This window comes from Clupea harengus, chromosome 16, assembly GCF_900700415.2.
Source record: "Clupea harengus chromosome 16, Ch_v2.0.2, whole genome shotgun sequence".
Taxonomy (NCBI): domain Eukaryota; kingdom Metazoa; phylum Chordata; class Actinopteri; order Clupeiformes; family Clupeidae; genus Clupea; species Clupea harengus.
The window spans coordinates 2,821,683-2,836,682 of record NC_045167.1 but is presented as its reverse complement, the minus strand read 5'-3'; the positions used below and the strand labels follow the sequence as shown (position 1 = coordinate 2,836,682).

The window sequence follows — 15,000 nt, the reverse complement described above, 5'->3', positions numbered from 1 at the left end:
GTGAGAGAGTGTGTGTTTTGTTCTGAATGGGGTGTGTGTGTGTGTGTGTGTGAGTGTGTGTTTTGTTCTGAATGGGGTGTGTGTGCACGTGCGTGCGTCTACATATCTGTGTCTTTCTTCCTCTGCTGTGCTTTCTCTGTCCTGAGTTGCTGTGGGACTGGACGGAGGCTGGACTGAGACTGGTCAGCTGAGGGACACGTTGCGTTTCTCAGCGAGACTACACCGTCAGGACAGCGCTGTCCTCCTTCTGGACAGACTGAAAGACAGACAGACAGACAGAAGAAGACTTGGGAGACTTTTAAGAGTGCGCGTCTGCAGTTTTGTGTGTGTGGACACACTCTTCTTTAGCATATGAATTCTGACCTGAGTAGATGATGGCACAACTACACTCTGTGTTTTTGTTTTTCTTTATGTAACAGATGAGTTTTCTGAATTAACTTAAAAAAAAAAAAAATCCATAAAACTTTATGTAACATCCAGATGCTTCTCCTGCCTCTCTCTCTGTGTGTGTGTGTGTGTGTGTGTGTGTGTGTGTGTGTGTGTGTGTGTGTGTGTGTGTGTGTGTGTGTGTGTGTGTGTGTGTGTGTGTGTGTGTGTGTGTGTGTGTGTGTGTGTGTTAGTGAGAGAATGAGTGTGTGTGTGTGTGTGTGTGTTGGGGGTAGTGAGGAAGAGGAGGGAAGAAACTGACTGCTACTGAGCTGCTATTGATTTACATGCGACCTCTGACCCCTAAGCCACTGAAGAGAGCCGTCCAGTGGTGGAGTGCATCTGCAGCATAGATCACTGATCACAGGTTAAAGAGCCTGTATTCGCATCGGCCTGAAATCACTGAAATCAAACAATGGACCGATGGAACAGGAAATGTGACAGAACATGTGACCACAGAACTGTACAGGTCCAGGCTCTCTGACTGTTCAAGTGAATAGCTCTCTGAATCCACATCAATGGCGGGTTGAGTTTCTGATAGATGGTGTTAAGATGTGCTGTAAGGTAGGCCTGCTCTTGGAGTCAAACAGAAGGCCAGTAGGGAATACTGCGTCTCTTTTGTTCGAGGCGTCTAGAGGGCAAAGCAGACATGCATTTCCTCTTTTCACTATTTTCCACTTCGTGAACCTTTTAAAGGTGCAATGTAGAGGCCATTTTCAAGGCAAAAAGGGTTTCAGGGGGTTATTTACTGTCAAGCTGATGGTCCAAGGGGTTCTAAAGTTAACCTCATTGTACATCCAGCAAGTTTCCTGAAAGAAGGTCCCTTATCTCGACGTAAGCCCTACTTTATTATATTCCTGGTTAAAGTTAAGATCGTTTAGACCTATGCCTAAAAGTAGATTTACATACTAAGTAGATACTTATTTACAGGTGACATTTATTTACTGTTTCACTTCTTCCATGTCACTCCCAAGGCTTGCTGTCTGGAGTTTGTCACCTTTTCAACGGTCACTTTGTTACCTTTTCAATGGTTTACCCTCTGCCTCTACCGCCTGTCTAGGGAGAAGAAAAGTAGTCTCTGTTTTCTGTGTCTGTGACGGCATAGCTCTGGAGCTGCTAACCTCGGACTTGTGTGTAAAACCCCTGGCAAATGTGTGGTGCTGACAAAGGCTATTATTACAGAGGGTGTTTGCTGTCAGCATTAACAGGAAAGGCAACACTACCTTCCAATGTACTCATGTAGAAAATCAATTTCATGTTCTCGCCTTTTCACTCCATTCTCACTATTCTCTCGTTTCTTTCTCTCTCTCTCTCTCTCTCTCTCTCTCTCTCTCTCTCTGTCTCTCTCTGAATTCATGTTCTTGCTCCCAGGGTTATGGCCTGGAAGCGCTCATGCGTTGTGCATCTTGAGTGTTAAGTTTTCCATTAGAGTTGTGCTGGAAGCCTGAACTTGGCTGGAGTGAAGGACTGCGCTCAGACAGCTCTCAGTCTCCCACTAACCCATCCTCCTAAATAGGCACACCACTCGTCCTGCCAGGCAGAACGCATGTGCTCCTTCTTACATTCTGAATGGGGTCCTTTTTTGCAAGTAGAATTCTCTTTTTCATTATGCAAACATTGTCAGGCCTTACTGTTTAGAGGGGGGAAACATTCAAGGAAGGTTCAAGGAATAAAGTGCCATGTCTATGTGAAGATGTGTGATATAAACTGATCGTGCATATTTATCTTAACACCAGACCAGTACATTATGAAGAGACCACACCACACCAGTTCATTATGAAGAGACCACACCACACCAGACCAGTTCATTATGAGGAGCCACACCAGACCAGTACATTATGAAGAGACCACACCAGACCAGACCACACCAGTACATTATGAAGAGACAGACCAGACCAGACCAGTTCATTATGGAGAGACCACACCAGACCAGACCACACCACACCAGACCAGTACATTATGAAGAGACCACACCACACCAGACCAGTTCATTATGAAGAGACCACACCACACCAGACCAGTTCATTATGAAGAGACCACACCAGACCAGACCAGACCAGTTCATTATGAAGAGACCACACCACACCAGACCAGACCAGACCAGACCAGCACATTATGAAGAGCCAGACCACACCACACCAGACCAGACCACACCAGACCAGACCAGACCAGCACATTATGAAAAGCCAGACGACACCACACCAGACCAGACCACACCAGACCAGACCAGACCAGTACATTATGAAGAGCCACACCAGACCAGACCAGTTCATTATGAAGTGCCAGACCACACCACACCACACCACACCAGACCAGACCAGACCAGACCAGACCAGACCAGCACATTATGAAGAGCCAGACCACACCAGACCAGACCAGACCAGACCAGACCAGACCAGTACATTATGAAGAGACCAGACCACACCAGACCAGTTCATTATGAAGAGCCCACACCAGACCAGACCAGACCAGTTCATTATGAAGAGCCCACACCACACCAGACCAGACCAGACCACACCACACCACCCCACACCAGACCACACCACACCAGACCAGACCACACCACACCAGACCACACCACACCACCCCACACCAGACCACACCACACCAGACCAGACCAGTACATTATGAAGTGTCATCTGAGGACGAACATGTTTTTTTTCACTGCACACAAATCTTCCAATGGTCCTGGATCATTTCACCATTTCGCATGACAATCATTCTCAGATGAGAAGTGGCCCCTCTCCAAGTGAATCAGAATGCATGTGGTCTCCGCAGTCCTCAGCAGTACCAAATGTATTTTTTTTCTATCTCCTGCTCACTGAGAGATAGAGAGAGAGAGAGAGAGAGAGAGAGAGAGAGAGAGCGAGAGAGAGAGAGAGAGAGAGAGAGAGAGAGAGAGAGAGAGAGCGCACTGCAGTGCAGTGCAGTGCAGGTGTGTGGGCCCGCCGCAGGCGTGAGAGGGAGTGTTGTTGTGTGCCTGTTCCCCTGTGGCAGCTGTCACAGCTCTGCCTTGCATGGCTGCACCTGTCAGAACCTCTGACCCACTTACTGACTGGGAGAAGGAGTAGAGGGCGCTGCTCAGGTGAGCCTCGTGCCACTCCGGGGGACGGCAGAAAGACGGCATCTGTCCCCACCTGAGACCCCGTCCCCTCCAGCTGCCTGCTCCTGCTCCTGCTCCTGCTCCGCAAGCCTCCCACAGTCATCCATATAACATGAGCTTGCAATGGAGCAGATTGTGTGTGTGTGTGTGTGTGTGTGTGTGTGTGTGTGTGTGTGTGTGTGTGTGTGTGTGTGTGTGTGTGTGTGTGAGTCTGTTTGGTGAACTGTTGTTTGTGGGAGCGATTTGTGATGCGCGACTGAAACTGAAGTGTGTATGAGTACCTCCTATCATTTGGTTGTGCAGCTGTGATTGCGAGCGCTCAGGTGTGTATTAGCCATGTAGAGAGGGTGACCGAAGCTGCCAGGCGCTGATGAGATCGGACTGAAGGACAGGAGATAAATAATCACTTGGTCCCTACTGTACCGACTGCTGTGTGGTGGGAAAACATGGCGGTTTAGGTTTGTGTGTTTCAATTCCACAACTCCAAACATGAATGTCCAAACTCCTGTCCCACACTTTTGCACAAGACTAAACTTTTCTCTGAGCCATAATTTCAATCTGTTAAACAGAAGGGCCCATCCTCGGATCCACTGTGCTCTCAATCTTCACACCTGAGTGCGGCGCTTTGTTCCTCCTCTCTCTGCTAATGGACCTATTCTTCACGATGAGCCACTTGAGAGATTACACCGTGTATCATCGCCTGCGTGACAGCAGCGCCGCCTTCAGAAACGGGCCGCCTCATTTAGCGGCAATCAGCTACTGAACTGTAATGATTGAATCAAACGCTTTCGTGATGGACCCTGGTTGCCTTTGTGAAAATGCGGGCCGTGTCATGAGCTGTAGCGGGCGAGTTGGCCGCTCTTCACAGGCCATTGACCATCGCTACTTAAATGGTGTGTTTGCTGCTAGCTGCAACAATACCAACCGCATAACGGTGCGTAATATGACCACTACAGAATGGGAAAGAATGGGCAAGAATTAAGTGAAATAAAATGTTGTAGCGTGAGAGGGGGTTGCATGCTTCTGTGTGTGTGTGTATATGTGTGGGTGAGAGTTCCCAGCATGCCCTGCGAATGTGGTTTGTTCGGTAATTCAGCATCCTATCTTGGAATAATGTGATTATGCCTTCCCTTTTGTGTCTCGTGCCAGCTTGGAAACTGGTATAATTTGTTCCATGTTTCATTGTTATTCAATGCCTTAGTTTAGCCCTGTTTTAGGTTACTGGAGCTGTCTGTAAAAACTGATAGTTTTCTGTTTATTAAAATACAGGTATAGCTTCTCATCTTTCATGCATTTAGTTTGGTTGTGTATTGTGATGTTGTTTCTGTTCATTATTTTTGATTTAATTCATGCTTTTTTGGATTTTATTGCATACATGATTAGACAACGCATAACCATTTTAGCCATTCAGCTAAAGTTTGCTTGAACCAACTGAAGAGGACTCCTGTGTTTAACAACAGATTGTTTTCTGTTTATTAAAAATCAGACCTCTTTATCATCCCGACTTCGTCAAGGCTTTCTTCATGCAAACCCAGCACACAACACAGAGTTTACAGAGTGTGTAGCGGCCGGGACATCTAGAACACACCCCTACACAGGGCAGGGTGCAGAGTTGACTATGGACAGGAAAACGAATGAAGGAATTCTGGAAATCTTCATAAAATGTTTGGGTAGAGGTGAGAGAAATCCTTGTTGTCAATGTGTGTGTGTTTCTCTACTTGTGAGTGTGAGTGCTTGTACTTGTGAGTGTGAGTGTTTAACCTTTAATCTGTGGCTGGCCTCTGCATCCTCTTTCTATGGGGAATAGTGTGTGTGTGTGTGTGTGTGTGTGTGTGTGTGTGTGTGTGTGTGTGTGTGTGTGTCCGAGTCAGTGTGAGATGTAGCATTCTGCTGCCTGGCATTAGTGTCTGCACTTGTTTATGCGCTGAAACTGATCAAGAGCATAACCCCCTAGGCCCCACAATTACCAGCTGGTTCATTAATCACATTTTAATGTAGCCTGCCTGGCTTTGGCACGGTGTGAGTCTGAGCTCACGTGCAGGGCATGGCTGTGACCACACAGTTTGTGTCCCTTTGGCCTTGGCTTTGAACTTGAGTTTCCATTATAGCCGCGTGTGTGTTAGGTGAATGTGTATGTTTCCCTCTTGATCTTGACTGTTATTATGTATTCAATTATGTGCAGCTGAGAGGCACCATATTTCTCTCTCTCACTCACTCTTTCTTTCTTTCTTTCTTTCTTCTCTCCTTCTCTCTCAGTCTCTCATGTACAACGGAACCAATCACATGTGTAGGAGAAAACCTAGGCTGATGTCTTGTTCTGACACTGGTCCCAGTTTTATCACTTCATAAATACTACTGCACCCCTGAATACTCAAACCCCTTAATACACACACACACACACACACACACACACACACACACACATGCAAAATGGCCACATATCCACACAAGGACTTACTAGTGGTAACTGTTAACAATCTCTTCAGACTAAGTATTTACTTCAGCGCTGCTGTCCTGCTAGAAAAGAACAACCTCTTTTTCTTTCCTCCCCTCTCTTTCTGCAGCCTGACGTCACCTCACCTCCTCTGTCCTCTGGTCTCCTTCAGTCCACAGACGCCCACAGATTGAGATGAAAGACTTGTGTTAGGTACGTATATGCCAGGAACAGAGCAGCCCTGTCTCCCTCTGTCTTATGTGTGCATCAGTGAGCTGTCCTCCGGGCCACAGGCATGCTGACGCATCTCTCTGAATGTCGACTCTAAACCGCCACCTTCACTCTGGGGCCACGCTGTGTGTGGCTGCTGTTGCATGGCCACTGTGGCTGTGGCGGAAGTGGACATCATTCACTGCTTTTCTCAAACAAATGGTGTAATGGAGGATGTCACTAACCAGGTGAGATGAATTCTACAGGAGAATGTCCGTCCTTATAAGAGGACAACATTGCAACCGTGACTGTTTAGCAGTTCGCATAAGCTAAAGTCAAACATCTTACATCATGTTATATAAACCATTCAGCAGATTTTCCATTTCAGAAAGACCACCTAGCTAGTTGGTGTGTTTCTCTGTGTGTGTGTGTGTGTTGGTGTGTTGGTGTGTTTGTGTGTGTGTGTGTGTGTGTGTGTGTGTGTGTGTGTGTGTGTGTGTGTGTGTGTGTGTGTGTGTGTGTGTGTGTGTCTGTGTGTGTCTGTGTGTGTGTGTGTGTGTGTGTGTGTGTGTGTGTGTGTGTGTGTCTGTGTGTGTGTGTGTCTGTGTGTGCTGTTGTGGTGAACTGTGGTGTGTTGGGCATAAGCTGCAGCTCAGAGAAAAAGTCCCATCCAGATGTCTCTGTCTGGCGCCTTTTGTCCTTGCTTCCGTTGTTGAAGGTTGCGGAGCTGCGTTAAACCCTCACCCCACAGGGAAACAGAGACCTAATTCTTTATCCTCCACCCATCCGTCTGAAGGCTGAGCTCGCTTTATCTGTCAGCTCCTGCTGCACCGACCGAGTCTCGCGTGTGAAGTGTGTCTGTCCAGGATATTTTTGGGAGCAGTGTGTGACTGGGAGGCTGGTTTTTAAAGAGATATGGATGTACTGTATGTGACTGAGAGGAGGGTGACTTGAAATGATACACTTCTCGGTCTGAAAGTGCATGTTTGTATTTTTGGTTTTGGGCACGCAGAGAAAGAGAGAGGGGCGATGAATGACTTCACTGATGATTGATTCATCCATGAAACCAATAATACTGAGCTAAATGTGTTTTTACAGGTGCCATCATTCATCATGCATAACCCCTCTTATTTTTTCACTAAAATGGATATTTAATGTAAATGTGGATGCTGATGAATACTGTCCACAGGACATTAACCCAGATATGACCTCATTGTGTCCAGTAAGTTGTGAATAACTTCTGGAGGGGTGTGTTGTGGGGCCTTAGGCCCAGCCCTTGAGCTTCTACCTCCTATCATGAAATGTTAATGTTTCACTCACCAGACCGTCATAAAACTACTCACATCTATCCCTATGATGCATTATAGGTTAGAAGCCTTTATTGTATGATTTTACGGCTTTGCTTGCCGACTTTTTCGAATGAAAGGTTTATCACATATCCTTGTTTACCATAGACAGTGACCTTTTGACAGACCATGCCTTGAAGAGCCACAGAATGTTAGATTATGTCTCATCTTCGTACATCTTTAACTCTGTGTAATGAATTGTTCTGCCTAGCTCTAGGCAATATAAAACAGGCGACGATATGTTAATTTGGGCACTGTGGCGCTTTGTAAAATGCATTAATCATCAAAGGATTTGAGCCAGTGAAAATGAGTCCTTGAGCGCTGTAAGTTTTGCCAACGCATTTTCTCAGGTCTGCTCCTTCAGAAGTCTGCAGAGATTTCTTGATTCCCCAAAGAAAGAGAACGATACGTCTCTCCGTCCTTATTCGAACTATGAATAACAATCAGTCATTAGCGCGCCTTTCCATAGTAATCATTTGTTTATTATTTATTATGTCTGAAAGTAAAGGTCATCTGCACTGCATTGCAATCATCGTCTGAAATACTCCAATGCTTTTTATTGATTTCCAGTCTCGATGGTGCTAATGAATCGCCCTCTCTCTCTCTCTCTCTCTCTCAAACACACTCACACAACACGCTCTCTGTAAATGCACACAGCGCATGCGCCAAGAGGCGGTTTCTCTCAGCTTGCATTTGCAGTTGCAGTCGCTGGTTCTATCATTCGCCACCGGTGCGTCTATGAGCCGCTTGGAAATGGACCACAGCGCATCCTGGTACCATACCCAGCGCGATCAGCGTGCCAGCCAAGAGGCAACATGACAGCACACAACCGGGAAAAGATCAGCCGCCCCCTGCGGCTCTCTGCACTCTCCGGACCGGGCAAAGGTATTCTCCGCTATGCCGTGTTGTTGGCGGTCTGCGGGCTTTGCTACACCAACTCTCTGCGAGGGGAGTTCGTACACGACGATGTGTGGGCAATTACCAACAACCCGGACGTCAGACCAGGTTCCAGCTTGCGGAGCATCTTTAGCAATGACTTCTGGGGTAAAAGGATGTCTGATAACACCAGCCACAAGTCCTACAGACCACTGTGCATTCTTACCTTTAAGTAAGTTTCCCTGCACTAATGTGCTCTTTCAGTTCTTAGTTTCATGTCCAGCTGTCCACTGGTGCTTTGCTTTTGAGTGATATAGTATAGATGAGTCTTCGTGGTTATCACCGTCTTGTTGTCTACTGATCTGTGTTGCAATTCGAGTTTAAATATGCACCACAGAAACTTAACAAAATGGTTATGGAGGAAAATGTGTACCTTACAACATAATCACGCTGCGCAATACATCCAAGCTGTGTACCGGACAGGGCGACAGAACATTTTTTTTGATCGTCTCAGTATTTAAGTCGTATATCCTGGCTAAAGTTGATATCGAGAATTATCACTTTACTGTAAATAAACGGAACACTTAAACGGGAATCATAAAAGTGAAGGTACATGACCACAAGTATGCGATTGCGCAGCTGTGTTCCATTGGCAGACTGTATTCAAACCACTTGTTGCGCAGTATGCAATGTGCAGTGTTTCTTTTGATGTTCTCAATAACGTCATTTGTTCGTGTCAAGCCAGTCAGCCAGACATCAAGTAAAACTTTGTACGAGAAATACACAATACTGCTTATTCAAGTTAGGCCTAATTTACAAAACTAAAGCAAGATCTAAATGTGTCCGTCAGCGGAGGGCGTGTTCCGTGGCCCGCTCTATGACGTTACTATGCACCCGGGCACCGGTCCAAGGGTGAGGGTTCTGGAAATGAATCTTGAAACGAATCTGGCCACTTTGTCACACCCTTTCCACATATGCCGATTATTAGTCGAGAGAAAATAACGTTTCTCCTTGACCGAATTGTGCCGCAAGGCTATCTGATCTTCATTTTATTAATTAACGATATACTTAATTTTAATTCAACCCAACGCTACATTTCTGCTCGATTTGCTGCGTCTGTTGGAGAAATGTTAGGTTTACAGGACGCATTTTAAAACGTTTTGATTGAGTTACACAGGGGAAGCAATTTCACGCTGCTTAGACTCGCCTGTGCCTGTGATGTTGACTTGAGCTGTCAGTGTATCCAGGAACAGGTTTAACGTTATTTTTTCTCCTGCAGCCTCACCGGTGGTGAAGTCAGTGAAGTGGAGGAGGCAGCCTTTAGGTTTTCTGCCTGTAGCCAAAATTAAAAACCATAAAGTGCAAGCACCCTCATATACCTTTCTCAAGGTGAACACGCAGATCGCAGATGATGGCCTTGAACATGATGTAGGGCCTATTTATAGCAATGCAATTACCACACCCGTCCCACATCAGTTGAGCACAGCTGCGCGAATATTGTGTGAATATTGTGATGCCTTGAGGTAAAGAGACGTGCTCAGTGGCCAAGGAAGACGTACTGTAGCCAATGAGGTGAAATACCTCTGCATGAAGTGTTTCTTGTGCATTTACAGAAATCATTACTAGCTTGAGGTGACTGTGACCCCATCCATGTAAAGTGATATCAGAAATTAGAGTGCCCTCTTAAATGTTGTGCCACTGCCATATTGATTGTTTCCTCCTATGGCAGTATTGCCACGGAAACGAGTCTAATTTATAGTATAAAGTTCAGACATAGTATATTCTAGAAGCGTGTAGGCCACTTTATGCATTACTGGTGCGGGGCCCTTTCTCTCCCAAGTGTGCAGCCATACACTGCATTCACTTAATGGACAGTGCCCTGTGGCGCATTTGCGCTAAGGAGTTGCGACAGGCTGGGCATTATCACTGCTTCAGTGGGGCATCACCAGCTGCCATTCATATCCACGCAGAGCGAGCGAGCGAGCGAGCGACCATGAGGCCTTGAGAGCCATTTCACATGGACCATTTGACAGAAAGGGTTCCACTTGTTGGGCAGAGCTTCACTGGCTTCTCTGGAAAACCCTTTTGAAGACTAATCCACTGGATGCTGTTGGTGATGGGATGGCTGGCTGGCTGGACACAGTTGTGATCAGGACGACTGTATGGTAGTGTAGAGATATATGATGACTGTGTGGTAGATATATGATGACTGTATGGTAGATATATGATGACTGTATGGTAGAGATATGATGACTGTATGGTAGTGTAGAGATATATGGCTTCAGCTCAGTCTGGCCTGCATGCTCTTAACCAATGTGAGAGCACACTTTTTTAAAGACACAAATAGACATACTGTTAGGGTTAATGCTTGAATATGCCCACTCTTGTTTGTTTATTTAGATGTGCTTTCATGCGTGCATATACACATACACCTACACACACACACACACACACACACACACACACTCTCTCTCTCACACACACACACACACAAACACACACATACACATACACCTACACACACATACACACTCTCTCTCTCTCACACACACACACACACACACACACACACACACATTTCTACTTCGATGTCCCAAAGGCTAAATTTGAAGCATAAAGCCAAATGCCTAGTGACAGGTCTGGTGCATGACTCATTCTTGTCCAGAGCCGACATCAGCTCTTACCTAGGCTTGGCTGACTGCACACTGGCACTACTATTTTTACCAAGTCCCATCTATTTGCACTGGAGGTGCTTACACAAGGTGTCACAGTGTGAGTGGGCTGTCCTCGGAGGTTTAACATGGTCTTGCTGCACTAGAGGAAAATCCACTGACTAGACCATTTACGAAGCAAGGCAGCTGATGTGTGTGTGTGTGTACTTGAAGATCACTTGGTGAAACATTGGTGGTTAACAGGAATGTAGTACATTCTGAAAGCAAGCTTTGGATAGTAAATAGCAGAGTTGCTTAGTTGCCCCTTAAAACGGCACATTTCTGATTTTCAGTCTGTTTTTTTTATCGATTGTTTCCATATTTCATATTTTTCCGAACGTGTTGTAACTCTCAGGTATATTTATTCTTTTTGCCTAAAAGCTTGAGTTCTTGCCAGTCCTTTGGTTTTAATTTAGAGAGAAAGGTAACTTAGAGAGAATAGTAAATGAGTGGATGAGTCCTGGGACCTGGGATTAGTTAAAAAAAAGGTATGGATGATCTCGGCATACGAAATCTCCAGATGAAAATGGAAAAGATGGAAGGGTGCATTCAGTTTGAGAGTGAGAGAGGTAGAGTATGTGCCAAAAAGACAGACAGACAGAGAGAGAGAGAGAGAGAGAGAGAGAGAGAGAGAGGGAGGAAGAGAGATAGAGGGAGCCATGACTACATGGAGGAGTGACCTGTCCTGATGTAGACATTAGTCACGCTTGGAACGGGAGGCTCCCCCTGGCTGTCATGCTAACCTCGTCAGCATCCCCCTGTCTTTGCTCTCCTGTGCCACCCACCCACACCCACCTCCACGCCTGCTTCACGGCTCAATCTCCCTTTAGACAGAAACACATTAACCTGACTATCTGCACATCTCCGTGATGGAACGCCCTGAACCAATCAGCTAATCCCCAGGGTCTGGCGCTGGCGCTGCTGCTGCTGCACGGGGAGTTTAATGGCCCTCTCACCGGCCTGCCTTTCACAGCCATCACTCCCATGAAATATGGGCACAGGACTCCACTGACCTTGTGCTGAAGGCAGACCTGCTGCATTCTCCCCTCTAAGGTGTCACCCGGCGGAGAGATAATGTATTTGATTTGACGCTCCCAAACGCCAAACGCATTAAAGATTAAACCCCATTAAAATATCCACGTGCCAGACCGCAGCCGGTATTTATTGTCCGCACTGTCAGACGAGACTTCCCTTTCGGTAACGAATGCAGCCTTTTCTAATTTCATTATCAGAATGGATTCAACCCCAGTCAAATACTGCACATTGCTTAATTAGAAAAGATTTTTTAGATGGGACTTTGATTTAGATGAGGCTACGATAATGGATAAAATAGGATGACTAATATATGTTCTCGGCGGAGCAAGGCCCCACTCCTGCTGCTCGATGAATCTAAGTGTGAGAGAGTGTGTCATTTAAATCTGTCTGGAACAATTGAGCCTAATTAAATCCAGCACAGTCGTGTCCTAAAGACCTGCACCCTGTGGTGAGGAGAGCGTCTGCTGAAATAATATTGGTACAGATTCCACCTGATGTTCATCCAGGCAACATCATTTTTTCCTCAACTATCCAATTTTTTAAATTGCTGCCATGAGCCTGGGAAATAAATACTGATACTGATGTGTTGTGGATGATGATGATGATGATGATGATAATGGGAACTCAGTCTGTACAACTTTCTCTCACTGTCTGTCTGTCTGTCTGTCTGTCTGTCTGACTGTCTGTCTGTCTGTGTGTGTCTTTGTGTGCAGGTTGAATATTGTGCTCGGTGGTATGTACCCATTCTACTTCCACGTGGTGAATGTGTGTCTCCACTGCGCCGTGACGGCCCTGCTCATGCACACGTGCCAGTGTTGTGTGTTTGACAACAGTCGCCTGGCCTTCCTCACCGCACTCCTCTTCGCTGTGCACCCCATCCACACAGAGGCTGTGAGTACACACGCACACACACACACACACACACACACACACACACACACACACATACATACACACACACTCTCTGTCTCTCTCTCTCTCTCTCTCTCTCTCTCTCTCTCTCTCTCTTTCACATACTTCTGTATGCATAGTATGCACTAATACACAGAGTAGAGAGATATGCACATGCACACATGCACATGTGCACACACACATTTACAAAACAAAACCCTCTGAATAGAAGTATTTCATAATGACAACGGAGAAACCATAGAACATCCACCTTGTGCTCTGTACTCCTCCGCCATGCTCATTGCTCAATATGAAACATCACATCTGAGGGGAATTACACCCACCCCATATTCATGTAATGACTAGAATCATCCTGTCTCCCTTCTCTCTCTCTCTGTGTGTGTATTCATTCCTCCATGACAATCTTGTTCCTCTTCCTCTTCCTCTTCCTCTTCCTTAATCATCTGCTACAAGCTGTTTGTTTCTAACAGGGCAGCTGTTGTGGTTTTGCCTGCTAAAAAAAAGCACAGAAGCAGGTTGGGCGAGTGTGCTCATTCCCACTAACAGGAGGGCCGGAAACACAGTAATAAACGACGAGACTGTGAAAAAAAAAAAACAGAGAGAAGCCTAGCTTGGGAAGTAAAAACAAAAACAGTATAAAAAAAAACAAACATTTGATTCATGCATGGGTGCCTGGGCAAAACCAACACATTTCCTCATTAACTGGTCAAATGACCCCAGTATGAAGTACCACAGAACCACATAACCATAAAACACAACAAGTAGATGTAAAAACATATATAATTCTGGGTATAATCATGTGGTAGAGTGCAGGCCGTTAGCAGTTTAAGGAAACATTAAGGGGAAAGTAAGAATCTGTTTACACAAGAAAAAGGCCCTCTAATGAACAATCAGTGGTCATGCATGATTCCAGGGGCCAAATGAAGATGAATCTAGTTAAAGATCTCCGAGTTGGAGGGGGGGGGGGGGGGATAGAGGAGACTCTGTGGTGGCGCTGGAGTGTGATCCAGTGGGAAGTTGGAATGCTGTGCTGGGATCGCAACCATCTCACTCGGTGGAATGTGAAGAATCCCTGCTTGCCGGGGTTACGGCTGGTTGCAGATGTAAATCGTGCGTCCGCTGCTGCCTCTCTGGGACTTTCACTGACAGCTCTGCCTGTCCTCCTCAGCTGTGGCGTGTATCTGGTGCTGACGGTGGAGTTCCGCTCCCCTGGCTTCACGCTGGCGGTCCGAGCCTACGTGCCGGTGTTGCACCGGCGGGACTGCTTTGCCTCTCTCTGGTTGAGATCATAAGTTGAGGTTTATGGCAGATTTGGCAGATGTTGCTTTAAGTGGAGCTCAGAGACTCCAGGCGGTGCTTGGCAGAGGGAATCACAGCAGGCCTTGGCAGCAGGGTTGGCCTGTCAGGCTGCATTGCTATGGGCTGCATCTGGTAGTTTGGCACTGGTGCACTGTGCAGCGTGTGGGTGTGGTTTTAATGAGCTAGGTGTTGGTATGGTGTAGGGCCGGGCCGCCATGTAGGTATGGGTGGAACACTCTCTCTCCTTCTTTCCCTCTCTCTCTCTCCCTCTCTCTCTCTCTCTCTCCCTCTCTCCGTGCGCGTGCCAGGGTGGATCAGCACAGCCTGAGTAAACAGGTTATATCATTAGCATTTGGGGACCAGCTGGAGCCCATTTCATTTATCCTGATACGCGGATTGGGTTGTGAGTACAACCCCCCCCCCCCCCACACACACACACACACACAACACACACACACACACACACTCACGCACTCACACACACACACACACACACACACACACACACTCACGCACTCACACACACACTCACACACTCACACACTCACACACACTCACACACACACACACACACACACACACACACACTCACACACACACACACACACTCACACACTCACACACACACACACACACACACACACACTC

The 15,000-nt window shown here is 46.5% G+C and overlaps 1 protein-coding gene across 1 annotated transcript in view; it reads left to right on the top strand.

The window, feature by feature from the left end:
* Positions 1–8,182: 8,182 nt before the first annotated feature.
* Positions 8,183–15,000, top strand: part of LOC116224186 (protein O-mannosyl-transferase TMTC1-like) — a 51,780-nt gene continuing 44,962 nt past the window's right edge. Inside the window, exons 1-2 of the mRNA XM_031583335.2 lie at positions 8,183–8,627; positions 12,855–13,032. Of these exons, the coding sequence (XP_031439195.1) occupies positions 8,335–8,627; positions 12,855–13,032 (471 nt within the window). The 5' untranslated portion in view covers positions 8,183–8,334. The remainder of the gene's footprint in view (positions 8,628–12,854; positions 13,033–15,000) is intronic.